General features: G+C 45.3%; 5 protein-coding genes and 1 long non-coding RNA gene across 13 annotated transcripts in view; 4 read left to right on the forward strand and 2 right to left on the reverse strand.

The window, feature by feature from the left end:
- Window positions 1-4,328, reverse strand: part of LOC131186354 (protein S100-A16-like) — a 54,565-nt gene extending 50,237 nt beyond the window's left edge. For 4 of the 5 annotated variants that reach the window (XR_009152358.1, XR_009152357.1, XR_009152356.1 and 1 more), the window contains exon 1: window positions 4,189-4,328. The gene's annotated coding sequence lies outside the window, so the exon portion shown is untranslated. The remainder of the gene's footprint in view (window positions 1-4,188) is intronic. The other variant, XR_009152360.1, reaches the window with a different exon arrangement.
- On the forward strand, window positions 164-7,962 carry LOC131186350 (protein S100-A2-like). 3 transcript variants are annotated; one of them, XM_058159820.1, is made up of 4 exons: window positions 164-485; window positions 1,555-1,703; window positions 2,862-4,373; window positions 6,211-6,374. In XM_058159820.1, the coding sequence occupies exons 2-3, from the start codon at window positions 1,563-1,565 to the stop codon at window positions 3,024-3,026; spliced, it is 306 nt and encodes a 101-aa protein (XP_058015803.1). In that variant the 5' UTR covers window positions 164-485; window positions 1,555-1,562; the 3' UTR covers window positions 3,027-4,373; window positions 6,211-6,374. The 3 variants fall into 3 exon arrangements, with proteins under 3 accessions (XP_058015803.1, XP_058015801.1, XP_058015802.1); XM_058159818.1 differs by lacking the exons at window positions 164-485; window positions 1,555-1,703 and adding an exon at window positions 7,626-7,962 and having other exon boundaries at window positions 4,224-4,373; XM_058159819.1 differs by lacking the exons at window positions 164-485; window positions 1,555-1,703; window positions 2,862-4,373 and adding exons at window positions 5,043-5,302; window positions 7,626-7,962.
- LOC131186361 (uncharacterized) lies at window positions 7,785-26,202 on the reverse strand. The gene is made up of 4 exons (XR_009152365.1): window positions 24,653-26,202; window positions 23,964-24,103; window positions 18,615-18,778; window positions 7,785-7,919 (listed from the first exon to the last, which is right to left on the reverse strand). It is a non-coding gene; the product is annotated as an uncharacterized LOC131186361 (long non-coding RNA).
- Window positions 9,696-14,114, forward strand: LOC131186352 (protein S100-A4-like). Of its 2 annotated transcripts, none has more exons than XM_058159823.1 (3): window positions 9,696-9,852; window positions 12,682-12,831; window positions 13,714-14,114. In XM_058159823.1, exons 2-3 carry the CDS (start codon window positions 12,691-12,693, stop codon window positions 13,876-13,878), a joined length of 306 nt encoding a protein of 101 aa, XP_058015806.1. In that variant the 5' UTR covers window positions 9,696-9,852; window positions 12,682-12,690; the 3' UTR covers window positions 13,879-14,114. The 2 variants fall into 2 exon arrangements, with proteins under 2 accessions (XP_058015806.1, XP_058015807.1); XM_058159824.1 differs by having other exon boundaries at window positions 13,717-14,114.
- Window positions 19,093-21,778, forward strand: S100A5 (S100 calcium binding protein A5). The gene is made up of 2 exons (XM_058159816.1): window positions 19,093-20,001; window positions 20,733-21,778. The coding sequence occupies exons 1-2, from the start codon at window positions 19,807-19,809 to the stop codon at window positions 20,874-20,876; spliced, it is 339 nt and encodes a 112-aa protein (XP_058015799.1). The 5' UTR covers window positions 19,093-19,806; the 3' UTR covers window positions 20,877-21,778.
- Window positions 22,816-27,035, forward strand: LOC131186358 (protein S100-A6-like). The gene is made up of 3 exons (XM_058159830.1): window positions 22,816-22,951; window positions 26,209-26,374; window positions 26,801-27,035. The coding sequence occupies exons 2-3, from the start codon at window positions 26,237-26,239 to the stop codon at window positions 26,933-26,935; spliced, it is 273 nt and encodes a 90-aa protein (XP_058015813.1). The 5' UTR covers window positions 22,816-22,951; window positions 26,209-26,236; the 3' UTR covers window positions 26,936-27,035.
- Window positions 27,036-27,557: the final 522 nt, after the last annotated feature.

Here is a 27,557-nt window from a genome sequence, read left to right on the forward strand (position 1 = left end):
TCCTTCCTCCCTCCCATCAATCCATCCATCATCTCCTTCCTTCCTTCCCTCACTCCCTTTCTTCTCCTTTATCCTTCATCATCTCTCCTCCTCTATCGTATCTCCTCCTTTCTTCCTTCCTTCCTTCCTTCCTTTCTTCCTTCCTTCCTTCCCCTTTATCCTTCCTCATCCCCCCCCCCCGTCTCCATCATAATCAGAACTCAAAGCTCAAACGCTTCCTCTCCGCCAGCTGTTGGGAGATCCACTGAACCCATTCTTCTCCAGTTTCCCAAGATCTCCCGTCAAACTGGTTTGACAAAAGGAACAAAATCTAGGTGAGGCTTGAAACGCAGAACCGGCTGGGAGGGAAGAAGGACCGGAAAGGCGAGAGGAAGGATCCAAAGGATCTGATTTCGGGAATCAAAGTATAAGCCAAGACTGGCTGAATCCGTATCTCCATTGCTGCTCTTTCCCACCCCCCTCCTTCTCCTCTTCATCTCAACCGGGTAAGTGATTTTCCATCTTCCTCCTCCTCTTCCTCCTCACTGCAAATTATTCCTTCCCGAAATCTCTTTGCAAAAAGGAAGCGCAGGCGCCCAGCCTCCTTCACCCCAAAATACTTTGTGAAGTTATTTGAAACCCAGGTTCGTTTCGCCCACTCGGGGTCCCCAAAGCCACCGGACTCTTTAAAAGAAAAAAAAATTCAGAATAATTTCCCTTGCAGAATTTCTCTGCAAAGAAAACTGGATCCTGGCTGCTCTTCCCTGCTCAGCTCCCTCCTTCAAAACCCTTGAAATTCAAAATACAAACCTGTACCTAATCAAAGTGTTTTGTTCCAGTTGCGTTTTGCTGTTTCTCATTTTTCCCCAATAAAGAAACACCCTTTTTCTAAATTCTTGGCCCAAGACAACTGCTTCTAAAAATATATATATATATATATATCTGTTTTTTTTTTCTCCCTAATTTTTTTCCCTCCTGTAATTCAGGAATTTTGGCAAATGTTCCTCTTTAAGGCGGATTTTTTAATTTTTCTTTAAAAAAATTAAACCGTGAACTCTATAGGTCGTTCCTGACTTACGACCAGAGTTAAGAATTTGCATTGCTAAGCAAGGCGGATGTTTTTCTGCCACGGTTGTTAAGCGAATCACAGCGGTCGTTAATCCGGCTCGCTCCATGGACTTTGCTCGTCGGTAGGTCGCAAACAGTGATCAAGGGACCCCCGAGGCCACAACTGTCAAAAATACAGACCGGTTACCAAACCGGCCCTAATTTTGATCACGCTGCAGCGGCTACGACGGTTGTAAGTGTGAGGACAGGCCCCAGGTTGCTTTCTTTCAGTGCTTTCAGTAACTTCCAACGGTCGTTAAACGAACAATTGCAGGTCGAGGACCGCCAGTCCCATTAACAAGAGATAATTGTGACAATTGGGATGCAAGTTTCGTATGAAGAGGTCAAAGGATGGCAGAATTCGCGCCACGGAAGCCCGTTTACGAAAGGCGCGACGTTCTTCGGGGACGCCGACTTCCGCTTGGCCGGAAAGCGGGTCGCTCAGTCTTGTGCTTCTCCCACCCCCAGAATCCAAGATGGAGACCCCGCTTGAAGAAGCTTTAGGCGTGATGGTGGAAACCTTTTACAAATATTCGGCCAAGGAAGGAGACAGGTACAAACTCAGCAGAAAAGAGATGAGGGAGCTGCTTCTGGCGGAAATGCCCAATTTTGTCAAGGTGAGGCTCCTTTTATGCATTTATTGGGTTGGTCTTGATGCCCGCCTGGCAAAGCATCCAAGACCAGGAAGGGTTTTATGCCATGTCCTTCCTTCCTTCCTTTCCCTCCCTCCTTCCTTCCTCCCTTCCCCCTCTAATATTCCTTCCTTCCCTCCGTCCCTCCTTCATTCCCTCTAATCTTCCTTCCTTCCTTCATTCCCCCTCCAATCTTCTTTCCTTCCTTTCCCCTTCCTTCCTTCCTTTCCTCTCTAATCTTCCTTCCGTCCTTCCTTCTTTCCTTCCTTCCACCTCTAATCTTCCTTCCTTCCCTCCGTCCCTCCTTCATTCCCTCTAATCTTCCTTCCTTCCTTCCTTCCCCCTCCAATCTTCTTTCCTTCCTTTCCCCTTCCTTCCTTCCTTCCTTTCCCCTCTAATCTTCCTTCCTTCCTTCCATCCTTCCTTCTTTCCTTCCTTCTACCTCTAATCTTCCTTCCTTCCCTCCGTCCCTCCTTCATTCCCTCTAATCTTCCTTCCTTCCTTCATTCCCCCTCCAATCTTCTTTCCTTCCTTTCCCCTTCCTTCCTTCCTTTCCCCTCTAATCTTCCTTCCTTCCTTCCGTCCTTCCTTCTTTCCTTCCTTCCACCTCTAATATTCCTTCCTTCCCTCCGTCCCTCCTTCATTCCCTCTAATCTTCCTTCCTTCCTTCCTTCCTTCCCCCTCCAATCTTCTTTCCTTCCTTTCCCCTTCCTTCCTTCCTTTCCCCTCTAATCTTCCTTCCTTCCCCATCGCTGGGGGTTCTTAAGAAGAAACTGGCAGCCATTTATCTGAAATGGTCTAGGGTCTCCTGCCTGAGCAGGGGGTCAGACTAGAAGACCTCCAAGGTCCCTTCCAACACTTTTATTTTGTTATTCTACCTTTCTTCCTTCTTCCTTCCTTCCTTCCTTCCTTCCCCATCACTGGAGGTTTTTAAGAAGAAACTGGACAGCCATTTATCTGAAATAGTCTAGGGTCTCCGACCCGAGCAGGGGGTTAGACTAGAAGACCTCCAAGGCCCCTTCCAATTCGGTTCTTCTGCCATTCCGTTATTCAGCATCCAGAGAGTCTCTGATTTTAAGTTATATTCCAAGTTTGATTTCGACGTCGCTTCCCTTCTTTTCTTTTCTTTCCTTTTCTCTGCAGGGGAAGATCAACGAACGCGGTTTTGAATTCTTGATGGAGAAATTGGACGACAACGAAGATGAAGAACTGGATTTCCAAGAATACGCCGTATTTCTGGCGCTGACGGCGTCTCTCTGCTACGAATTCTTCCAGGAATGCGCAGACGAGAGCAATCGGAAGCTATGAAGTCCAGGCTTTGGGGATGTGGGGGTGGAAGGGAATTTGGGGTGTTATGTTTCTTGTGTGAAGACCCCACCCCCAGGGGAGGGTCTCACTCTGCTAGCAAATAAAGATTGTTTTTTTTAAACACACAACCCTTGTCGATTGCAACCCATTTTTGGTGAACGACTGGTTTGCAAAATGTAGCGATTGTGGATAAAAATTGAGGATGGGTAAAAACTGATCATGGATAAAAATGATGATGGATAAAATTGATGGGTAAAGATGATGGATAAAAATTGATGATGGATAAAAATTGACGATGGATAAAAACTGATCATGGATTAAAGTGATCATGGGTAAAAATTGATGATGGATAAAAACTGATCATGGATTAAAGTGATCATGGGTAAAAATTGATGATGGATAAAAACTGATCATGGATTAAAGTGATCATGGGTAAAAATTGATGACGGATAAAATTGATGATGGGTAAAAAATTTATGAAGGATAAAATTGATGGATAAAAATTGATGGATTAAAGTGATCATGGGTAAAAATTGATCATGGATTAAAGTGATCATGGGTAAAAATTGATGATGGATATAAATTGATGATGGATAAAAATTGATGATGGACGAAAATGAAGTGATGATGGATAAAATTGGGCCTCTAAAAACAAAACGAGCAAACAACGCCAGGATAAAATGGTATTTACGCCCGTTCCTCACACTTACAGCCTTCGCAGGGTTAAAATTTCGGGTGCTTCACAACCAGCATGTATTTATGACGGTTCCAGCATCTCAGGGTCACGTGGTCCCCATTTTGCAACCTTCTGAACCGGCTTCCGACAAGCAAAATCAATGGTAATCCAGATTCGTTTAACAACTGCATGGTTGGCTTAACGACTGCACGAACTGACAACAGTTGTAGCACCGCAGCATCAACTGATTGGCTGTTTCTGACAGGGGATGGATGAGGGGAAAGGAAGCCCGATTCATTTAATGACCATGTGATTCACTTAATGACCACAATGATTCACTTAACAAAATCAGCCCGGCACCCTATTGGCTCCATCCCTTAACCACCCCTTCGCTTAGCAACCAAAATCCCGTTCCCGAATCCCGTCATTAAGTCGAGGACTCGCCGTGCAGCCCACTCTAGCATTTTCAGAGTGCGAGATAAATACCTGTCTCCGAGACAGGGTGTGTCAAAAACGATAAGTAGCTCGTTGTGCATATTTGCCAAACCTGCTTGCACACTCCACGAAACAGGTAGCCTCCTTGGAGGAACACCGCCGGTTGAAATTCTGCCTGTTTTCGTTCCGTCTTTCCTGATGAATTCACCGCAGTAAACACCGGACAAGCCCAGCTGGTACGTGCCTATAAATTTATTTCGTTATTTTAAAAGATCCCTCTGCCTTGTTTGTTTCAACCAATCGAGGTCACCTCCTTGTTATTTTTCATTCCCTAAATTTATAGTTTTTATTTTTAATTTTTTCGCAGAGAGGAAAGAAGAAAAAAAAAGAATCCAAAATAAACAAGGCCACCTTGAAAGCCCAAAAACAAACAATCAGAAAAACCTTAACGTTGTGTCCTTTTCCAGAAATCACAATCTGGCCGTCGGTACAACCGGGAAAGCGCCTGTGTATTCATGTTTGAAATGTCCAAAACGTTTTGATTCTTCCTGAAATTCGGTCGGGTGGCACTCAAAGGAAAACTGCAAAATAAAATAAATTTAAACGTCTTTCTTGGTGACGCCGTTCTGGAAGGGATGATCCAGAATGCAAAGGATCTTTAAAAATCCATGTTGTCGATTCAGCAACATCCTTTTTTTTCCACGAAGGACAGCTCTTAAAGATTGGCAGAAAAAAAAGCAGAAATTTGATTTTTATTTCGAATGACTAAGGGCGGATTGGCAGGAATCAAAAGGAAAATTCACGATGCGCCTTAAAAGGGGAACGTTGCAATCTTTAAAAGTAAGATTTTTCCCCCCCAGGGTTGGGTTTTCTGATCTGTTTGGACTTGTTTGATTTGATGGCAATTCCTTGGAGGAAGGAACGATATAAAAACGTAGTAAATAAATAAACCACAAGAGTTTTTGTGGATTTTAAACCTCCTGGCAAAACCGAGGAACTGGCTGTCCTTATTTATTTACTGGAACAATACAACAAGGGACAAAAAATATTGTGTTCACCGAAGCCAAGTTGCTGCAGAAAATGAAACAAATCTAAGACAACAACCAGTATAAGTAATCCTCAATTTATGACCATAATTGGGATGAGAATTTCCGTTGCTAAGCAGGTTGGTTAACTTATGGTTGGCTATCAGATATTTAGCTTATCAAGTGTGATGCATGGTTTAAGTCGTAGTTTTAAGTAAGCTGTAACATGTAAGCTTGTAGTTTGAAGTTTATAGTTTTAAGTAAGTCTTTAAGTTTTAGGTTTTAAGTTTGCAGTTTTAAGTTTATGGTTTTAAGTTTTACATTTACAGTTTTAAAGTTTATGGTTTTAAGTTTTAAGTAAGTTTTAAGTTGTTCTAAGTTTAAGTTTAAGATCGTAGTTTTAAGTTTTAGATTTTAAGTTTACAGTTTGCAATTTTAGGTTTTAAGTTTTAAGTTTGTAGTTTTCAGTTTATAGTTTTAAGTTTAAGTTTGTAGTTTTAAGCTTGTGGTTTTAAGTTTTGGATTTTAAGTTTACAGTTTGCAGTTTTAGGTTTATAGTTTTAAATTTTAAGTAAGTTTTAAGTTTGTAGTTTTAAGTTTTAAATTTTAAGTTTACAGCCTGCAGTTTATAGTTTGTTTACAGTTTGGGGTAGTCCTCGACTTATGACAATTGGGAGCAGAATTTTGGCTGTAGGTGGATGTTAAGTGAGTCACCCCTGATTTTAAGACCTTTTTCCCCCACGGTTGTTAAGCAAAGAACTGCCGCTGTTAAGTGAATCATACGGTCGTTAAACAAATCCAGCTTCCCTCACTGACTTTGCTGGTCGGAAGCTGCCAGGGAAGGCCGCAAACGGCGATCATGTGACCCCGGGACGCTGCAGCCATTATAAATACATGCCCAGCATCTGAATTTTGATCACACGAGAGGAGGGATGGTGCGAGAAGTGCGAGAACCGAACCCAAGCCACAGCTTTTAGCGCCGTCGTAACTTCAGATGGTCCCTAGACAAAATGGTCGTAAATCGAGGACTGTTTCCTTGTTCCTGCAGGACCCCGTGCCGCAGCGATGACGCAATTCCAGACGTTGGAGCAGGCCCTCGGGGAGGTGGTGTGTACTTTTCAACGCTATTGCCGGAAAGAAGGAGACCGCAACACCCTGAGTAAAGATGAGCTACGGAACCTCCTGCAGACCGAACTCCCCAGCTTGCAAACGGTAGGTCTCCCGTCCATATGAATTAAATCGATTTAATACATTGATACATTAATTCCCAATGTCCTTTGAGGCAGAGCGCCGGGAGGGGAGGGGAATGCTTCAAACCGTGCTAATCATTGGGGAATAATCTCTAATCGATAAGTTTTAAAGTAGTTTTAAAGTAGTTTTAAGTAAGTTTTAAGTAAGTTTTTTAGTAAGTAGTTTTAAAGTTTTAACTACTGGTAAGTTTTGAAGTTTTAACTACCGGTAAGTTTTAAAGTTGTAAAGTTTTAAGTAAGTTTTTAGTAAGTCTTAAGTAAGTCTCAAGTAAGTCTTAAGTAAGTCTTAAAAGTTTTAAAGTTTTTCACTTAAATAAATACAGGTAGTCCTCAATTTACAACATGTCATTTAGTGACCGAAGTTCCAACGACACTAAAGAAAAAAAAATGACTTGGGACCATCGTTCACGCTTAACGACCGTGGCAGCCCCCCCCCCATTGGTCATGTGATCAAAAATCAGACGCTCGCCAACGGACTCGTATTTATGACGGTTGCAGCGTCCTGGCGTCGCTTCCAACTCTGTTATTCTGTTGTTATTCTTTTATTCTGCTTGAGCAGGGGGCTGGACTAGATGACCTCCAAGGTCCCTTCCCTCTCAGTTATTATTCTTTTATTCTGCTTGAGCAGGGGGCTGGACTAGAAGACCTTCAAGGTCCCCTCCCTCTCGGTTATTCTGCTATTATTCTTTTATTCTGCTTGAGCAGGGGGCTGGACTAGATGACCTCCAAGGTCCCTTCCCTCTCAGTTATTATTCTTTTATTCTGCTTAAGCATGGGGCTGGACTAGAAGACCTTCAAGGTCCCCTCCCTCTCGGTTATTCTGCTATTATTCTTTTATTCTGCTGCAGCAGGGGGCTGGACTAGATGACCTCCAAGGTCCCTTCCCTCTCAGTTATTATTCTTTTATTCTGCTTAAGCATGGGGCTGGACTAGAAGACCTTCAAGGTCCCCTCCCTCTCGGTTATTCTGCTATTATTCTTTTATTCTGCTTGAGCAGGGGGCTGGACTAGATGACCTCCAAGGTCCCTTCCCTCTCAGTTATTATTCTTTTATTCTGCTTAAGCATGGGGCTGGACTAGAAGACCTTCAAGGTCCCTTCCAGCTTCTATTCCATTCTAAGGAGAAAGGAGGAGAGGAAAAGGCATCCCTTTTCCTGCCCCATCATATTGCAAATCTCCGTGTTTTGTTTTGTTTTGTCTGTTAAAAACAAAAGCTGCAAATCAAAGGCCAGGCTTTGGAAGAGATGCTCACCCTGTTGGATACCGACCGCGATGGAGAGGTCACCTTCGAAGAATACATCCGGTTCGTGGCGGCCGCCTTCACCTTCTTCCACCTGCAGTTCCGCGATGCTCCCGTGGTCCAGCCCCGCGTCTAAGGAGGGGGTGGGGATGTGATTGCGGATGGCGTCGCTGCGGAGCGGTCGGCGCCCTGGACGGACGGACCGACCGACCGACAGATGGGCATTTCAGGGCAGGGGGTCCTGGCTCGCGAGAGACCGCTGGAGGTTCTAGCAAAGAAGCAAAAATAAAAATCTCATAAAAAAAACAAAACACCTGGATCGTCGCTTCGTTTTCGTTGGTTTGTTTCCTGAATTTTGTATTATTATTATTAATTTTTTTTTACAAAGGTGGTAATACTGAAGGTACCTCGTGCTTCATCCCACTCCTATTTTTCCTCACGGCAACAACTCTGGGATGAGAAAGGAGGGACCGGCCCCAAAATCACCCGGCTGGCTTTGATGGCTAAGGCAGGACTAGAACTCACCATCACTTAAGGATTGGCCCAAAGTCACCCAGCTGGCTTTTCATGGCTTATTTCTCTTTTCTGTAGCTTTATTAGATTTTTATCCACTCCCAAATCATAGACTTTTGGCCGACTCTCTCTCTCTCTCTCATATTTTCTCTCCCCTCTCTTCCTCTCATTCTCTCTATTCTCTTTCTCCCTTTCTTTCTCTTTCTCTCTCATTCTGTCTCCTTCTTTCTTCCCTCCCTTCCTCTTTCTAGTATTTCTCTCATTCTATTTTCTTCCTCTCATTCTCTATTTTGTCTCATTCTTTCTCCCTTTCTCTTTCTTTTTCTCTCATTCTGTCTCTCGTTCTCTCTTCCCTCCCTTCCTCTTTCTATTCTTCCTCTCATTCTATTTTCTCATTCTCTTTCTCCCTTTCTCTCTCACTCACTTTTTTCTCATTCTTTCTATCTCTCGTTCTCTCTTCCCTCCCTTCCTCTTTCTATTCTTCCTCTCATTCTATTTTCTCAGTCTCATTCTTTCTGTTTCTCACTTTTTTCTTTCTCATTCTCTCTCTTCTGTCTCGTTCTCTCTTCCTTCCTTCCTCTTTCTATTCTTCCTCTCATTCTATTTTCTCTTCTCCCTTTCCGTTTCTTTCTCTTACTCACTTTTTCTTTCTCTCTCATTCCTCTCTGTCTCTCATTCTCTCTCTTCCTTCCACTTTTTCTCCATTCTTTCTCTCATTTTCTCCCTCTCTTCCTCTCATTCTCTCTATTCTCTTTCTCCTTCTTTCTCTTTCTCTCATTCTGTCTCCTTCTTTCTTCCCTCCCTTCCTCTTTCTAGTATTTCTCTCATTCTATTTTCTTCCTCTCATTCTCTATTTTGTCTCATTCTTTCTCCCTTTCTCTTTCTTTTTCTCTCATTCTGTCTCTCGTTCTCTCTTCCTCCTTCCTCTTTCTATTCTTCCTCTCATTCTATTTTCTCATTCTCTTCTCCCTTTCTCTCACTCACTTTTTCTCATTCTTTCTATCTCTCGTTCTCTTCCTCCTTCCTCTTTCTATTCTTCCTCTCATTCTATTTTCTCAGTCTCATTCTTTCTGTTTCTCACTTTTTCTTTCTCATTCTCTCTCTTTCTGTCTCGTTCTCTCTTCCTTCCTTCCTCTTTCTATTCTTCCTCTCATTCTATTTTCTCTTTCTCCCTTTCCGTTTCTTTCTCTTACTCACTTTTTTCTTTCTCTCTCATTCCCTCTCTGTCTCTCATTCTCTCTCTCTTCCTTCCACTTTTTCTCCATTCTTTCTCTCATTTTCTCCCTCTCTCTCTCTCCCCCTCTCATTCTTTCTTTTTCTCTCTCTCTCATTCTCTCTGTCTCTCATTCTTTCTCTCTCTCTCATTCTTTCTCCCTCTCTCTCTCTCTCTCTCTCCCTTTCTCTCTCTCCTGCTGCTTTTGTAGTTTCCGAGCCATTTGGCTGCCACAGCCTTTTTGGTGCCAAACCACTGGGGGAAAAAATGGGTAGAGGAATTTAGGGCTTAGAGAAGGGGAAACAGAAAATCCCACCTCAGCTCCCATTGGCCTCTCCGAGAGCTGGGGGAGGACCCCTGGACGCCCCAAATAAAAGCCCAGATTAGCCAAGGTTACAAATAATGGTCGGATGGACAGGGGCTCTGCATTGTGCCCGCTCAACTCCAGCCTCAGTTTCCGGTCCGGCTCGCTCTGGTAAGTGGGGGAGTTTCTCTGGGCCAGGGGAAAAAGAGGTCTCGGCTTTGGGCAGAGAAAATATCTGCCCCGATCCCAAAAGGACTCCTCCACTTTAAAGAGGAGATTGAGAGTCAGGATCAGTGCCCGGTTGGTTGGCTTCGTGTTCAGATGAAATCTGGAAGGATGGATTGATTGACAGAAGGAAAAGAAAGGAAAGGAAAGGAAAGGAAAGGAAGGGAAGGGAAGGGAAGGGAAGGGAAGGGAAGGGAAGGAAAGGAAAGGAAAGGAAGAGAGAGAAAGGAGAGAGAAAGGAAAAGAAAGGAGAGAGAAAGGAAAGGAATGGAATGGAAAGGAAAGGAAAGGAAAGAGAGAGAGAGAGAGAAAGGAGAGAGAAAGGAAAGGAAGAGGAAAGACAAAGAAAGACAAGAGGAGGGGAGAGGCAGTGGCAGAAAGGGAACGGGAAGATGAGAAAAATGGGAAAAAAGGAGAAAACAAATGAAGGAATGATGGAAAGAAGGAAGAAGAGAAGCGAAGAGAGTCATAGAGAGGAGGGAGGGAGGGAGGGAGGGAGGGAGGGAGGAAGGAAGGAAGGAAGGAAGGAAGGAAGGACTTCACAAAGAACCCTTCCCTTTCTACCTGCGGTGGATAAATCCTGCTGCCAAAATTGCTCTCCCCGTTTAGCCCCTCGGCCTCCTCTTCCAAACAGCCCAATTTTATTCCCCTCTTCTTCAGCCATGGGGGGGGGGGCACCCCAAAACAGAAAAACCAGGAATAGCGCGAGGCAAAAATCTAATAAGTGTACACCGCCCCCCCCACACCCCGCCTTTCAATTGCAGCGGCTGGCAGGTCGCTCTGTGAAACCAGCCTCTGGGCGTGTGCAGAGTGCTCTCCTGCCATCCTGGGGACCGGGCAGACTACAAACCTCCCAAAACATTTGGCATTCAAAATACCTGCGGGGAAGGGGAGGGTGGGTGATGGGAGGAGAACCGGATCCGAACCCTAAAACAAACATCAGCACCTCCAAATTAATCCTCTGGGCTCCGTCCTGCTTAGCTTTTTTGCACGGCTATCTGCACACACCCTGTGGGTTGAATTTTCCCGACTTTTTAAAGCGCTGCTTTGGCTCCCTTTGGCCCCGGATGCCGTCCCAAAGGTGCCAGGCTGGCATCCCGAATGAGTCACCCTTTCCTCTCTTCTGCCAATGGGATTGGATCCACCCATTCTTCCCCCACACACACACACCAGGGAGGGCTGGCTTGGGCGACCCAGAGCCAGGGAGGAAGAGAGAAAAAAACAACAACTAGGTTAGGGGCTTGGAAAGGAGGCGGTTTATGGCCCCCTCTGCTAGGGTGCATCGTAGCCACAAAAACCACAGGCACACAATTGTGTAGATGCCTGCTTTCCTTTCCTTCTCTCCATCCCTCCCTTTCCTTCATCCCTCTCCTTCCTTCTTCATCCCTCCTTCCTTCCTTCCCTTCGTCCCTCTTTTCTCTTCAACCCTCTTTCCTTCCCTTCATTCTCTCCTTCCTTCCTTCCATCCCTTCCTTTCCTTCCTTTCCTCCCTCTCCTTCCTTCCCTTCTCTTCCCTTCTTCCTTCCTTTCCTTTCCTCCCTCTCCTTTTCCCTTCATCCCTCCTTCCTTCCTTTCCTCCCTTCCCTTCATCCCTCTCCTCCCTTCCCTTCATCCCTCCTTCCTTCCTTTCCTGCTTTTCCTTTTCCCTTCATCCCTCCCCCCCTTCCTTTCTTCCCTCTCCTTCCTCTCCTTCCTTCCTTCCCTTCTCTTCCCTTTCTTCCTTTCCTCTCTCCTTTCCTTCATCCCTCCTTCCTTCTTCATCCCTCCTTCCTTCCTTCCCTTCGTCCCTCTTTTCTCTTCAACCTCTTTCCTTCCCTTCATTCTCGCCTTCCTTCCTTCCATCCCTTCCTTTCCTTCCTTTCCTCCCTCTCCTTCCTTCCCTTCTCTTCCCTTCTTCCTTCCTTTCCTTTCCTCCCTCTCCTTTTCCCTTCATCCCTCCTTCCTTCCTTTCCTCCCTTCCCTTCATCCCTCTCCTCCCTTCCCTTCATCCCTCCTTCCTTCCTTTCCTGCTTTTCCTTTTCCCTTCATCCCTCCCACCCTTCCTTTCATCCCTCTCCTTCCTCTCCTTCCTTCCTTCCCTTCTCTTCCCTTTCTTCCTTTCCTCTCTCCTTTTCCCTTCCTCCCTCTCCTTCCTTCCCTTCCCTTCCCTCCTTCGATCCATTCCTTTCCTCCTTCTCTTTGTTACCTTCTGCATCCCTTCCTTCCCCGTCTTCCTTCCTCCCTCCCTCCCTCCCTCCCTCCCTCCCTCCCTCCCTTCCTTCCTTCCTTCCTCTTGTACCTCCTCCTTCCTTTTCTGTCTCTCCCTTCCTTCTCCGTGCCTTTTCTTCCTTTCCTTCCTTCCTTCCGTGTTCCTTCCTTTTCCCTTCCCTTGGCGGAGGGCAAATTTCCTTTATTCCATTTTACAAATCCACCCAAGTTGGCGTCCCTTTCAATTTTCCACTCGAATCGAGGCTGGGGGGTGGGTGGGGGGCTTGGCTGTCCACCTACCTACCCACAAACAAACCCTTTCCCTGGCCAGAGCAGTGTGTCCCAACCTTGGGCCCCAGTAGATGGGTGGACTTCAACTCCCAGAGTTCCCTGTTGGCTGAGGGATCCTGGGCGTTGAAGTCCACCGGTGCTGGCTGGGGCATTCTGGGAGTTGAAGTCCACCCCTTTAAAGTGGCCATGGTTTAAAAAAACAACAACAAAAAAAACACACCCCGTTTTAATGCTTCGTTGGTGCAAGATGCTACCGACCCTCCCGTCCGATTCCGCAACTCCATCCTCTTTCAACAGATTCCAAAAATGGCCACCCCCTTGGAAAAAGCCCTCGACACCATGGTGGTCACCTTCCACAAATATTCCCAAAAAGAAGGAGACCAGTTCAAACTCAACAACATGGAACTGAAGGAGTTGCTGAAACAGGAGCTGCCCGGATTCATTAGCGTAAGTGCCTCGCTCCGTTAAGGGTAGTCCTCGACTTACGACCAAAGTTAAGGCCCCCGAAATGTCCGTCGCTAACCTTCGCTAGGCGAGCTTTAGTCCTGCCTTACGACTTTCTCCAGCCACGGATGTGAAGGGAACCCCTGCCGCCGTTAAGCCAGTCGCACGGTCATTAAGCGAATCCGGCTTAAACCCCCCCCCCTTGACTTGACCTTGTCGGAAGGTCGCAGAAAAGGGGATTTATACGACCTCCCAGGGGGACGCTGAGGCCGTCGTAAATACGAGTCACTCGCCAGGCGCCTGAATTTTGATATGGCTACCTACTGCAACGGTCGAAAAGTGTGAAAAACGGTCATAAGGTCATTTTTTTGTGTGTGGTGTCGTTGTAACTTCACAGGGTCACTAAATGAACTGTTGTAAGTGGGGGATCACCTATGCCCATGACGGTGAACCTTCAGCGCCGGAAAAACGGCCTGAAAACAGCCGAAAAACAGGCGATTTGGGGGCCTTTTTCCAGGCCATTTTTGGGCTGTTTTCAGGCCTTTTTTTTGCCCTGAAAAATGGCCCAAAATATGCCCCCCACCAACGGCCAAAAAACAGGCTCCTTTTCAGGTAGTTTTTAGGACAAAAACGGCTCAAAAACGGCCTGAGAACAGCCAAATAAACAGCCTGAAAAACGGCTCAAAAAAACACCAAAAAACAGGCTGCTTTTCGGGCGGTTTTCAGGCAAAACACGGCCCAAAAACGGCCTGAGAACAGCCAAATAAACAGCCTGAAAAACGGCTCAAAAAATGCCAAAAAACAGGCTGCTGTTCGGGCTGTTTTCAAGGCCGTTTTCAGCCCCCAAAAAATTAAACGCTCCGTGTTTTTTTTTTTTCTCCCCAGAAGAAAAAGGACGAGTCCACGTTTCAAAAAATCATGAGCAACCTCGACTCCAACAAAGACAACCAGGTGGATTTTCAAGAATACGCCACGTTCCTGGCTTGTATCGCCATGGCGTGCAACGATTTTTTCCACAGCTTCCCGGACAAGATGCCGCGGCAGAAATAAAGCCGGGGAGGGGGGCGGCGGCGTGCAAAACAGGAGCGGGCCGGCGTGCAAGACGGGCGGGCAGAGTCCACAGGTGTGTGTAAGGTGGCTTTTCCCCCCTTGTAGCCTTTGGTTGGTGCAACAGCTTCGAACGGGGGAGCCTGTCTGGCGAGAATAGCCAGTCTCTCTCTCTCTCACACACACACAACACGCACACACACCGACAACAAAATAAAGTTTGCTTTCAAAAAAAAAAAGTACTCCAAAAAAAGCCTTTTGGTGCTTTTGCTTGTCTCCTGAGGGGCTGGGGACGATGGGCATCGGAGTTTGGAATGGGGAGGAGGCCTGGCTCAGACAACTGTCCACGGGTTTGAAGTGAATGGGTTGAAGGGAGGGACGGAGGGAGCAAAGGAAAGAAAGAAGGCAGGAAGGAATAGAGAGAAGGAAGGAAGGAAAGAAGCAAGGGGAGGAGGAATGGAGGGGAGGGGAGGAAAGAAGGAAGGAATAGAGAGGGAAAGAAGGAAAGGAGCAAGAAGGAAAGGAGGGATGGAGGGAAGGAAAGAAAGAAGGAAGGAAGGAAACAATCAAGAAGGGAGGGAAGGAGGGAGTGAGAAGAAAAGAAAGAAGGCAGGAAGGAATAAAGAGAAGGAAAGAAGGAAAGAAGCAACAAGGAGGGGAGGGAAGGAGGGAGGGAAGGAAGGAAGGAAGGAAACAAGAAGGAAGGGAGAGAGGGAGGGAAGTAAGAATGGAGGGAAAGAAAGAAAGAAGGAAGGAAGGAAGGAAGGAATAAAGAAGGGAGGAAGGAAACAATCAAGAAGGGAGGGAAGGAGGGAGAAGAAAAGAAAGAAGGCAGGAAGGAATAGAGAGATGGAGGGAAGGGAAGGAAAGAACGAAGGAAAGAATAGAAAGAGCGAAGGAAGGAGGGAAGGAAGGAGGGACAAAGGGAATGGAGAGAAGTCAGGAGGGAAGGAAGGAAGGAATGAATAGAGGGAAGGAATGAAAGAACAAGGGAACGGAGGAAGGAAGGAGTGAAATGAAAGGGGAAGAAAAAGAAAAGGGTTAAAGGAAAATGGAAGGAGAAAGAAAAAGAAAAGCCTCAAAAGCAAAGAAGCTGACCGGTCAACTCTTCAAAACAAAAACAAAAATACACCGAGAACTTTAATTTCTTGCAAACTCAAAACTGCTGGCAGGGAGCATCTCTGCCTGGTCCCTGGCTTCCTCCGTTGCTAGGCAACGGCTTGCCTCCTGCATCCCTTTGGTCCTGTCCAGAGGGATTAAAGCTTCGGATGCAGTTAAAGTCCTGAGAATGGTACCTTTTCCGCCCTCTTTTTCTCTCTCTCTCTCGTTTTTTTTTAAATGCCAGCCTTTTTGACTAAGATCAGATTTTATATTTTGATTTCTCCCCCCCCGCCCCTCCTCCTCTGACTTTACAAAATACACAAGAAAGAAAGAAAACAGGATCGGCTACATTTCTCCGGGCTACGAAACCGATGTAATCTTTGAAAGTTCTGTTTTTGTTTTAAGTTATAACTTTATAAACCTTTCTTGTATATTTGGCCTCCTACATCCTTCTAGTTTTTTCCCCCTTATTTTTCAGTTCTTTCTTTTTGTTTATTTCTTTGCTTTCTTTGGTTCTAATTTATATTAGTTCTTTAGGGCTTGCCCTTAAAACTGTCAATAAGAATTTTATCTTTCTTTATACCATTTTTTCTGCTTTTTATCTTTTGGTTCTTCCTTTTGTTTACTTCTTTCAGTTTTAATTTCCATTTGTTCTTATAGTTGCTCTTAAAACAGTTGCTAAGAATTATACATAGAAAACACATATCTTGATAGCCTTTTTCTATTTCCTTCTTTTTATTCCTTCCTTTCCCTTTCCTTCTTTTCTTTTCTTTTCTCTTCCTTCCTTTTTCTTTCCTTCCTTCCTCCCTTTTCTTTTTCTTTCCTGTTCCATTTTAGTTTAGTTGCTCTTAAAAATATCAATAAGAATTATACATTAAAAAACATTATATCTTTATATCCTTTTTCAGCTTCCTTTTTATTCCTTCCTTTCCCTTTCCTTTTCTTTCTCTTTCTGCCTTCCTTCTTTCTTTCTCCCTTTTCTTTCTTTCTTTCTCTCTTTCTTTCTTTTCCCTTCTTTCTCTTTCCTGTTCCATTTTATTTTATATTACTATTGGCTCTTAAAATTATCAATAAGAATTATATGTCAAAAAAACATTATCTCTCTTTTCTACTTCCTCCTTGTCCGCTTATCTTTTCGTCCTTTCTCTGCTCCGTTTTACTTCGTGTTCCTTCTCCTTATCGCTCTTCAAGCTTCCAGTTAGGAATTATACATACAAATTCTATCTTATATATCTTTCCTCGTATCGCTTCTACTTCCTTCTATTTTCTTTTCTGATCGCACCTTTGGTCTTCCTGTTTCCTTCCTTCCTTCCTTCCCTGACCTATTTCGGTTGGTGTGTGTTCTCGTGATTGCTCACCAACTTTTAATAAAATTTATTATATATATATTTTTTAAAAAAGGAACAAAAACCAGGAGAGGAAAATGCATGTTAAAGTGGAAGGAGGCAGAAGGGACTCAGAGGGTGGGCTGGTTTTGGGAAAAAAAATCCTGCCAGGGAGGTCTGAACTTCTAAATGGGCGTTTTAAGGCACATCAGAACTGGGGTGTTTTGATCTCAGATCAAACCAAGGTTTAGCCCAGAGGGACGAACAGAATGAGTCTCTGGGGGCTTTTGCCATGTTCCTTTCTGCTAGCATCACACTCCCTAGAGACCCCACACCGCATATAAGAAGATACTTAAGCCGCCACACCCAATTCCCTGCTTTGCCTCTTCAAGCCCATCGTCCACCTTCTTTGGTGAGTTGCTTTTTAATCTGGTATTGGTTTTTAAAACGATTCAAATTGGGTGCTTGGATGCTCTAAATGAAGTTATCTTTCCTAGCTGTATTTCCCACGCGTTGGTCTTTGGTTAAGAAGTGTAGGGGAAAATCTGCCCGCTTTTTTTTTTTCTTTTCCTTTTTGGTTGGGAGAAGGCAGCCGAGCCTCCAGATTTAGGCGCAGTCTACCTCAGAATTCAAGTTTCTGGAGACTGGACTGTAAAGGAAGGGTTTTTGCCCTTGGCATTTTGCTTGTAGGTTTCCCAGTAATGCCAGGTTAGCCATCATCATCTTCATCATCATCATCATGAAGTTGATACCTAGGACGCTGGCAGCAACCCGTATCAACCAATAGCACCAGTCAACGGTATTTGTGATGCTTTTTTGAATGTTCAGTTGACTGAGTTTCATGTTTATGAATAAAGTTAATACTTCATGAATAAAATTAATAATAATGAATAATAATAATAATATTAAATTTTAGCTGCCCGAGTCTCAGTGATTCCAGGATGAAAAGCATCTGAATAAATTCTTGGAAATAAAAACGATGGGATTTTTTTTTTTTTTAAATTCAAATTTTATCGCAATCAGGACTTCTGGCAGAGCCTGTAAACTACTAAAGTTTTCCTGTTCAGCCGGCTTTTAGAGATAAAAAGCCAGTGCTGTGAACATAATACACAATAAATATTTAGTGGATCGTTACGCTAATATATTCTAAATTTGCAAATCTTTTCATCTCTAAAAAGCCACACCCGTTGCTAAGCAAGAGGCTTATAAGCCAACCACCAAGTTAGCTGGAATTATAAGGAGGCATTATTTAATTTTCCAGTGGTCTGAGCTTGCTTAATGTTTGGACAAGGCGTTGGCTTTTTTCAAATTTGTACCTATTTGCTCAGCTTAATATGAGTCACTCTTTTCCAAGCGTGAAGTTTTTAAGCGCATCCCTTTATAAAAAAAAAAAGAAGAAGAAGGAGAATTTAAAAGATACAGGGCCCTTGCAGATTTTTTTTTTCCTACACCACTTCCTTCTGGCCTCTTATCGAAACTGCAAAAACTGTATTTTTGCAAACTCTCCCTCTTGCAAAGATTTGTCTACTGCGTTCACGGAAGCCCTGGCAACAGATCAGGGTGATGGCTGAGTTTTATAACAAGTAGATTCAGGAGACCGATGGACGGACAGACGGATGGAGGGATAAGAAGGAGAGGGAGAGAAAGTGGGAGAAGGAGAGAGAGAAAGCGAGAAGATAGGCAGGCAGAGGAGGGCAGGGAGAGAGGGAGGAAGGAAGGAAGGAAGGACTGGAAGGGAGAAGGAAGGAAGGAAATTGTGGAGATGAGAAGAAGAAAAGAGAGAGGGAGGGGAGAAAAATAGAAAGAGAAAGGAGGAAAACATAGATAATATAACAGTTTCAGATAGACAGGCAAGACAGACAGACACAGATAGAAAAGCTAGAAAGACAGAAAAATTAGAAGAAAAATGTAGATAGATGATAGATAGATAGATGGATGGATGGACGATAGGCGAGAGGGTGTGTCTGTGTGATGAATTAACGCTCTTTTTCTATATTCTGAATTTCGCTCCCTGCTTGCTTTCCCACTCTAGGGTGGGCGGTGTGTGTGTTTGTGTGTGTGTGTTGAGGGTGGTGGGGCATTGCACGTATCTGCTGACACTCGCTTTCTTCTTAACGTTGCACAAACGTTATCTTCATTTCTCACGTTCCTTTGCAAGGCCTCCTTGGCTTTTCAAAACACCCACTTCAAACTTCGCTCCGGGAATCTAGGCCCTTCTGCAGGAGGGCTGGATTCCAACTCCCAGCGGCCACAGCCGGCCGAGTAAACTCTCCCCCTCTGCACGTCAGAACGTTAAGCGAAACGCTTACCCACCTGAGAAGAGAGATGGCAGTCCAAATCCAGTGCGATTTTGCAAAAAAGAAAAAGAAAAAAGAAAAAGAAGAAAAAAGCAACTTGGCTCACTTGCGCAAGTTCTCCATTTTAAGCTCTTGAGTCTTTTTTTAGCCTTTTAAGGCAGTCTGCTCTCCAGGGAGATTCTGGGGATTTAAAAAAATACATATATACATAAATACATACATATATAAACACACACACACACATACATAAGCATAGACCGATACATATATACATCTACGAAGAAACATTTAAAGAAATATTTAATCAATCATTAATCAAATATTTAAACAGAGAATTTCATCTTAAAGCCGAGTCGCTCGATAGAGTGATATCTCTCAATTGAATCAACGGATAAATTGCTATAAATTTAATCGATGGATCAGCACATATTGGGTGAAAAAATGAAATAATAGAATAGAATAGAATAGAATAGAATAGAATAGAATAGAATAGAATAGAATAGAATAGAATAGAATATAGAATAGAAAAAAAATGAAATGCCTCTTAAGGAAAGAATACACACCCCTTCTCCCTAAAACCAAAATTTTAGAGTTAAGATTGAAGATTGAAAAAACCCCAAAAGTTTAGATTTTATCGGACAAATTCCAAATAAAACAACTTACATTGGGGGCTGGGGCGTTGAAGCACGTTAAAAAAATACAGCTTATATCGGGCAACAATTACAAACCAATAGAAAAACTGGCATTTTTTAAAAAAAAAGCTAGTGTTTCTCAAATGGAAACTTATGATACGTGGACTTCAACTCCCAGAATTCCCCAGCTAGGAGAAAACATTTCCCAGCCAGGGGAATTCTGGGAGTTATAGTCCACGTATCTTAAAAGTCGCTAAAACGGGATGAAATGACGAAGCGGAGAAAGCTGAATATACAAACCGGGTCGGAAACTTCTTTAAGATACGTGGACTTCAACTCCCAGAATTCCCCAGCTAGGGAAAGACATTTCCCAGCCAGGGGAATCCTGGGAGTTGGAAGTCCACAGATCTTAAAAAGTTGCTCAAATGGAGAAATGACAAAAGTAGAAGAAGCCGAAGATAAAAAACCGAGTTATTACAGAGGCCGGAAATTAAATGCAGGAGCGGAAATAATACTCGGCGAATGCAAAAATCAGATCGTCACCCCCTCCCCGTCCCCTATCTCCGCGTGTAATTGATGGGAAACCCCCCACTTTTCTCCTCTTCCAGACCATCCTCAGTGCCCCCTGACCCCATGGAGACCCCTCTGGAGAAAGCCTTAGCTACCCTGGTGTGTACCTTCCACAAATATTCGGGCAGAGAAGGCGACAAATTGACTTTGAGCAAACAAGAATTGAAAGAGCTGGTAAAACAGGAGCTGGCCTTGGGAGAGGTAAGCGGGCTGGGGAGGGGGCAAACCCACCCCTCGCTTAACGGACGAAGCTAAACTGGGCACATTTTTAAAAAAAAAAAAAATGCATGGAAAAAAAAAACGCAAAAAACTCAGCCTGGGTTTCTAGTCCTCTTGATTCCGAGGGCTAAAAAGGTCGATTTTGCCTCTGTCCTTGGCTTACGACCATCGTCCAGCCCGCAATTTCGGTTGTAAAGGGAGGGGGTTGACCACCACGATTGTGCGCTCTTTTCTGCGGTCGTTAAGCGGATGCGGCGGTCACTAAGGGGAAGCCACGGTTCGGGTTTTCACTGGAAACTGGAGGTAAAACGCCGGCATGCAGAGAGCGCGTCATAAAACGCAGTCGCGTGCCAACGGTCGTAAAGGCGGATCGGTTGCCGAGCCATGAAAAACGTGGCCGTACGAGCTCGCAGGAGGGTGGGAAATGTTGGGACAAGTGGTCCTGTTTTGGGGGCTTGCTAAGCGGCCGGTCGTACGTCGAGGAGCGTTGCACCGTCCAAACCCTTCTGGGTCTCGGAATCCTGAGGACTAGAACCCCAGGTTGAGTTTGGGACTTGCGCTAAGCCCTGGGAATCCACCCCCCCCCACCCCTGGTGCCCCGAAGCAAATAAAGCCGGATGACAAGACTCCGGAACTCATCCCACCAACCATAGCCCGATGGGTCAATATTACGGCGGACCTCGAACCCAGAGCTTTCCCTTCCCATGTTGCAGAAAATGAAGGACCGTGGGATCGACAAGCTGATGGAGACCCTGGACAAGGATCGCAACGACGAGATCGATTTTAAGGAATATACGGGCTTCCTCACAGCCCTCTGCATGTCCTACAACGAATTCTTCGAACAAGGTGCAAAATGAGAAGCGGCCATCGAAGAGGGAGGGGCTGGCAGAGAAGGAAAGACAGCCCCCCCACTCTTCCTCTCAAGTCCTCCTTTAAGCATCTCCCCATAATGTATCTCGATATCTAAATTAATAAAATGCAGGTCTTCCCGAGTTTGAAGAAAAACGAAATGCGGAATACAAGGGGGGACGCGTGGCAAAAAACTGGGATCGTTTTTGACTGTTAAGTCGTGTCCACTGGTTGGTGACTTTTTAGGCAAGGGTTAAATTCAATAAATTCGATTCGATTCAATTTCCGGGCAGAAAAATATTTCTCCCACCGCAATCGTGGCAATCCAAGAAACGTCAATTTACAAACCGGGGCTTGCGAATTTGCAAGAAGAGAAACCCAGGTTCAGTTCAGTTTCTCCCCCAGCCGAGGAAATCCAAATTTTTTTAAAAAACCAACCCTTTTGCATCTCCCAAAAGGGCTTAAGCCGACAACGCAACCATGCACCGTTGGGTTGGGTTGGGTTGTGTAGTTTTTTTGCAGCCTAAATCCCTCCCAGCCACCCACAGAAGGAAGCAGGTGTGAAAAAAATCAAGCCGTTCAGGTTCGTATACAACTTTTCACCGACTCCCAAAAGTGAGATGAGAAAGGTTTCGGCTTCACACTTTGTGTGTGTGTGTGTGTGAGAGAGTCTTGCCCCAAGGTCGCACTTCGAGGTCAGGAGGGGGGAAAAAATGTGCACAGACAACAAGGCGAGAGAAGCCACAAACTCTCCCCTTTTCTCCAGATAATTACAGGAAGACTTTGCCCTGAAGTCGGCCAAGCCAAAGAAATAGGAACATTGATTTATTCTGTGCCTATGTGTCCATTTAAAATATAACAGTCTGGTGTGGAAAACCTCATTTTCTCAGTTGTCGGCAGAGGAATTACGATTTGGAAAGACAGAAAGAGAACTGAGAAAGAAAGAAAGAAAGAAAGAAAGAAAGAAAGAAAGAAAGAAAGAAAGAAAGAAAGAAAGGAAGGAAGGAAGGAAGGAAGGAAGGAAGGAAGGAAGGAAGGAAGGAAGGAAGGAAGAAGGAAAGAAAGAGGAAGGGAGGGAGGGAGAGGGAGAAAAGGAAGCAAGCAAGGAAGGGGGTGGGAGAAAGAAAGAAAGAAAGAAAGAAAGGGAGGGAGGGAGGGAGGGAGAGAGGGAGGAAGGAAGGAAGAAAGAAAGAAAGAAAGAAAGAAAGAAAGAAAGAAAGAAAGAAAGAAAGAAAGAAAGAGGGTGGAGGGGTGGAAGGAAAGGCGGGAGAGAGAAAAACAGAAAGAGAGGAAGGAAGGAAGGAAGGAAGGAAAGAAGGAAGGAAGGAAGGAAGGAGGAAGGAAGGAAGGAAGGAAGGAGGAAAAGGAAAGAGGAAAGAAAGGGAAAGAGAAAGAAAGAAAGAAAGAAAGAAAGAAAGAGGAAGAAGGGAGGGAGGGTGAGGATGGAAGGAAAGGTGGATGAGAGAATGCCAGAAAGAGAGGAAGGAAGGAAGGAGAAAGAAAGAAAGAAGGAAGGAAAGAAAAGGAAGAGAGGGAAAGAAAGAAAGAAAGAAAGAAAGAAAGAAAGAAAGAAAGAAAGAAAGAAAGGGAAGGGAGGGAGAGAGAGAGAGAAAGAGAAAGGAAGGAGAAAGGAAAAAAAGAAAGGGGGAGAGAGAGTGAAAGAAGAAAGAATGAAAAAGAGAAAGAGAGAGGGAGAGGGAGGGAGGAAGAAAGAAAGAAAGGAGAGGCAGGGAAAATGGAAGCAAAGGAACAGAATCAAGTTTCTAGCCCTCAGGATGAAACAAAATCTCTCCCCCTCCCCCTCCCCCTGCTTTAAAAAAAAAAAAGAAGAAGAAAGAAAAAAGAGGAGGGATCTGTTTCAACTTGCATCGGGGGATTTAATAGCCGCGAATTAAGGTGGGGTGTCAGATATGCAAAGTAATGGGGCGGGGCTTCTTCCCTCCCATCCAACCAGAGGTCTCTTGGGGGCCAGGCTTGGCCAGGCCAGGCCCCTCCCCTCCTGATAAATTTGGGCTCCCCCCTGGGTGAGTCTACCACTTTCTCTTCTCCAGCCGTCCGGTGACACCCTCCTTTTTTCCGTGCCGTAAGTATTCCTCCTTTCTTCCCGTTTTCTCCTTCCCGTTTTTTCCCTCTGTTCTCCTTCTGAAAACTTTGGGGAACCTCGGGGGGGAGGAGGAGGAGGGGGGAGCTGATCTTCCTCCCCCCCTCAAAACTCATCTACTCCAAAGGAAAAGTTTTTTTGGGGGGCGGGTGCAAAAGTAAAAAAATTGCAAAAGAAATCTGAGCCACTCTGGGAAAATAGGAAAGAAAAATAAGTAATTTTGGGGAATTTTTTTTTGGGGGGGGGAAATGAGGCCATTGCCCTTCCCACACAGCTGCTGCCTCCTTGTGCCCTGGAGCATGTGCAGAGGACCGAACTACCACCCTGGCACCAGACTCTTCAATAAATGCAGCTTTGTAAAGAATAATCGAGTTATACTATAGGGCAGGGGTCTCCAACCTTGGCCACTTTTTAAGACTCTTAAAAAGTGGCCAAGGTTGGAGACCCCTGGGCTTCCTGCCGGAGCAGGGGGGTTGGGCTAGAAGACCTCCAAGGGTCCCTTCCCAACTCTGGGATTCTCTTGAAATAACTGGAAAAGGAAGCAAAACTTCTCAAGGCTGCCAGCCATGCCCAGCATGGGGTTTTTCCATCTTGGGTGGGTCATTGGAGGGAGGGACAAGCAGACGGCCGTCTCCACCCCCACTGAACCCAAATCCCACCAAAAACTTTCTCTGTCTCCCCCCCCCCCCATCTTGCCAGGGTGCCACCCAAAATTTGGCCCGGGGGCGGCAGGAATAAAAGACACGCAACGGGGCAGGGCCGATGCCACCCTGACACGCCCCGCACAACTGGCAATCTGGCCAAGTTAACTTCCCAAATTTTTCTTTTTTTTTGTTTCCGCAATTTTTGATGCCCCCTGGTGGAAAAATTTGGGAACGTGCAAATGGCTGGGAAAATTTGGGGAAGGGGTGCAGGGTTTTGTTTTTTTTTTTTAGGGGTGAGGGTGCTTAAAAAACCCTGGAAACTTTTTCTCTTTGGCCCCCCACCCACTCACCGGTCTGGAAAAGCGGGGGGTGGGGAAAAAAAATCCAGGCGCACGATTCGAACGCAGCTCTTCCGCCGGGGTGCCCCATTCGAACGCAGCTCTTCCAACTTTCGCCGCTTTGCTCCGAAGTTTTCGTTTCTTTCGGCCATCTTTGCAACATGGAGATGGGAAGAGAGAAAAAAAACCCTCTCAAATGGGGTCCTTTTAAAAATATTATTTCCTTTTTGGGGGGGGGGGGAAAGGCCCTTCTGCCTTTAAAAAAATAAAATAAAAACAAAAATGAGGGAGCAGCGGCTGAGATTTGGCCGGCTGTTTTTAAGACTTTTGGAAATGATATTGTTTACGGCTCGCAAGTTGTCCGGGATGAAAGGGGTATTTTTTGTGTGTGTGTGTGTCTGTTTGCAGGAAAAGCACCGAATTAGGGAAAAAATTGCAGGTTGTTGGCGTCATTTTTTGCAAGATGAAAAAGACGAGGAGTTAGCTCCAAAGGAAAGGAAGCCAAAAAAATTCAATTCCCCCCCCCCCAAGTTGAAAAATGACCCCTTTGGGCATTTCCAAAGCCAGGGTGGGGAGGGGTGGTTGTGATAGCCGAGCAGAGAAAGAAAATTGGATTTTCTATTCATTTTTTTTCCAGCGCTGCCTGGGAGATTTAGAAGCGCTGGCCTTGCTTTGTGGCCCAAGATGTGTTGTGAACTCACAACGTCACAGCTGGCAAGGAAGCCTGAATGCCATCCGAGGCGTTGCCAGGAAATCTCGTGGCTTAAATTAAAGTTAAAGGAGAAATAGGAGAGGAGGGTAGGGAAGGGAAGGGAAGACGGGACAGGGAGAAAGGAGAAAGAAGAGGGAAGGAGGGAGGGAGAAAAAAAGATAAAGGAGAAAGAAGGGAGGAAAGACGGAGGGAAAGGGGAGGAGAGGAGAGGAAGAAAGGAAGGAAGGGAAAGGAGAAAGAAGGCAGGAGAAAAGGGGAGGAGACGGAAGGGAGAGGAAGACAAAATGGAAGGATGGAGAAAGGGAGGAGAGGAAGGAGGGAAGGAAGGGAAGGAGAGGAGACGGGAGGAGAGAGGAAGGAAGGGGAGGAGAAAAAGGAAGGATGGAGAAAAGGAGGAGAGGGGAGGGGAGAAGAGGAAGACAGGAGAAAGGAAAAGGCATGAAAGCGAAGGAAGAAAGGAAGGAAAACGACGGTTAATGAACTTTTTCTGCAAAAGGAATTTTCTTTCGAGCCATTTGGGGAGAGGGTTCGAAACCTTTTAAAAACCTTGCAAGGATTTGGCAGGGCAGCCTCAAGGCCCCATCGTTTCCCCTCACTCCCCCCCCCCGCCCCACACACCCCACCCCTTAGCCTGCCAATCAAAAAATATTTTAAAAAAATAAATCCATGCTGTGGCCTGTTCCAGCTGCTAAAAAGGAAACTTTTAAACACCAAGAGTGGATTGAGCATACCAGAGAAGCAGGAGTTGTTTTCTGGTTTCGCTCTGACGAGGAAGCGGTGCCAGGGAGCGGGGGGGGGTCAGGCTAGATGACCTCCTGGTGTCCCTTCAAATGGCTGGCCTGAATATTCGACCCAGGGAAGGAAGGAAGGAAGGAAAGAAGGAAGTATCCAAGGATTCAATTGTGGTTAGGAAGAGGCGGGGTGGGGTGAGGGTTAACTGTCGGTGGAATAGAAAAGGACGGGTGGGGACTTTTGAAGGTAGACTCTTCCTAGCCGAAGAGGCTCCGCAGGGGAAAGAGAGAGAGAGGGAGAAGCAGTGGAGGAAACTCCAGACAAAAGAGGAGCAAATTTTTTGGGGTGAGGAATGGAGAGCCCAGCCCAGCCCGAAGGAATTACTTTTGATATCCTTTGAACGTGGTCATTAAATTGAAATCCTAGCTGAAATGACAGCCTCTTTGGAGCCGGGGCCCCTCCCAAAGACGAGGGATTATTATTATTATTATTATTATTTTAAAAAGGAAGATATTTAAGACGATCCACTTATTCAGATTCCTGCTCTCCAGAGATCCCTTTTTGGTCAACTCCCATCCCCTGGGTGGGAAAGAAGAAAAAAACTTTTTAAAAAGCTGCTTTAGGGATGAGCCAAGTTGCAAAAAAATTGAAGAACTTTTCCTGCCCGTTTCTCGGGATGGGTAACGAATGCGAAGCGAGGACAACTTTGAGGACGATAAAAAACAAAAATAAAAAATAAAATAAAAACCCCAGACGGAGAAAAAGAAGACAAGCAAAGCTTTGATTTTGTCTGTCTTTCTCCCTCCCGGCTAGATCCCTCTCCCGGTTCCGAGTTCGAATCATGTCCTGCCCTGTGGACACAGCCCTCTGCACCTTGATTGCCGTTTTCCACAAATATGCCGGCAAGGACGGCAAAAAGAACAGCCTGAGCAAAAGCGAGCTGAAAGAACTGATCCAGAAAGAGATGACCATCGGCCCGGTAAGTCCACAGAAGCAAAATAAGGGGTGTTTCTTCTAACCATGAGGACTAGCCTCTTGATTCGGACAACACCGGCTCTTCCCAGCCCCTTCCCCACCTGCAAAGCTGTCTTCTTCTCCTTTTCCTCTTCATTTTTCTTCTCCTTCTTCTCCTCCTTTCTCTTCTTCTTCTTATTTCTCTTCTACTTCTCCTCCTTCTCATTTCTCTTCTTCTCCTTTTCTTCTCCTCCTCCTCCTCCTCCTCCTTTCCCTTCTCCTTTCTCTTCTTCTCCTTTATTTCTCTTCTCTTTCTTCTCCTTTCCCTTCTTCTTCTCCTTTCTTATTTCTCTTCTTCTCCTTTCTCTTCTCCTCCTTCTCCTCCTCCTTCTCATTTCTCTCCTTCTCCTTCTTCCTCTTCTTCTTATTATTCCTTCTGTTTTCGCTCCAGAAATTGCACGAAAGCGAAATCCAAGGGCTGATGGAAGATTTGGACCGCAACAAGGATCAAGAGGTCAATTTCCAGGAATACGTTACCTTCATAGGTGCTTTGGCCATGATTTACAATGAAGCTTTGGCCAGCTAGCCTGGACGGACGGACGGGAAACGGGGACTGAAAGAAAACCAGGCCCTCGTCAGAATTTAAGAAGATAAAAAAAAAGAAAGAAAAGTTTTTTCCAAACTTTCTGGCTGGTCTTTTGTCTTTTTTGTCGTCTTCGTTCGGAAAATTGATGATTTGTCGCTCCCCCACCCCCCCAAAATAAGAATTAAATGGTTCCAGGAAGTTGTATTCTCCCTCTTCCCATCCCTACTCCTGGGTGTGAAGTATTCAAAAAAAAATGGGGGGGAAAAAACCCGGTTTTCCATCTAGATTTGGGAAGGTCCTCGACTTACGACTGCAGCTTCTGTCGTTAAGTGACTCACACCCCGTTCACGACGGGCGTTGACTTCAGATCGCGGGGGTGGGTGGGTTTCAGTCAGTCAAGAGAATCCCACTCCGACTGCCTTGGTTGTGGGAACACCGTTTTTCAGTAAGCGTCGCCGATGCGGAACGGTCGCTAAGTCGAGGACAACCTATATGCCCGAGAGGAGCCATTCGAGTAGATCAGGGAGTGAAAGAGGAGGAGGACATCGGGCTTCAAACCATGTCGGTGGGTGGGTGGAGGTTTGCTAGGGGAGGCATAGGATCTCCTGCTCAGCCAGGGGGT

This window comes from Ahaetulla prasina, chromosome 17 (assembly GCF_028640845.1).
Source record: "Ahaetulla prasina isolate Xishuangbanna chromosome 17, ASM2864084v1, whole genome shotgun sequence".
In the NCBI taxonomy this organism is placed as follows: Eukaryota; Metazoa; Chordata; class Lepidosauria; order Squamata; family Colubridae; genus Ahaetulla; species Ahaetulla prasina.

What these genes read in the sequence shown, in the direction of transcription:
- LOC131186350 (XM_058159818.1), top strand. Translation starts at nt 6,228, where the DNA reads ATGACGCAATTCCAGACGTTGGAGCAGGCCCTCGGGGAGGTGGTGTGT. An exon ending in AACTCCCCAGCTTGCAAACG is followed by an intron (nt 6,375 to 7,625) that starts GTAGGTCTCCCG and finishes TAAAAACAAAAG; the next exon opens with CTGCAAATCAAAGGCCAGGC.
- S100A5 (XM_058159816.1), top strand. Translation starts at nt 19,807, where the DNA reads ATGGGAAACCCCCCACTTTTCTCCTCTTCCAGACCATCCTCAGTGCCC. An exon ending in AGGAGCTGGCCTTGGGAGAG is followed by an intron (nt 20,002 to 20,732) that starts GTAAGCGGGCTG and finishes CCCATGTTGCAG; the next exon opens with AAAATGAAGGACCGTGGGAT.
- LOC131186358 (XM_058159830.1), top strand. Translation starts at nt 26,237, where the DNA reads ATGTCCTGCCCTGTGGACACAGCCCTCTGCACCTTGATTGCCGTTTTC. An exon ending in AAGAGATGACCATCGGCCCG is followed by an intron (nt 26,375 to 26,800) that starts GTAAGTCCACAG and finishes TTTTCGCTCCAG; the next exon opens with AAATTGCACGAAAGCGAAAT.
- LOC131186352 (XM_058159823.1), top strand. Translation starts at nt 12,691, where the DNA reads ATGGCCACCCCCTTGGAAAAAGCCCTCGACACCATGGTGGTCACCTTC. An exon ending in AGCTGCCCGGATTCATTAGC is followed by an intron (nt 12,832 to 13,713) that starts GTAAGTGCCTCG and finishes TTTTCTCCCCAG; the next exon opens with AAGAAAAAGGACGAGTCCAC.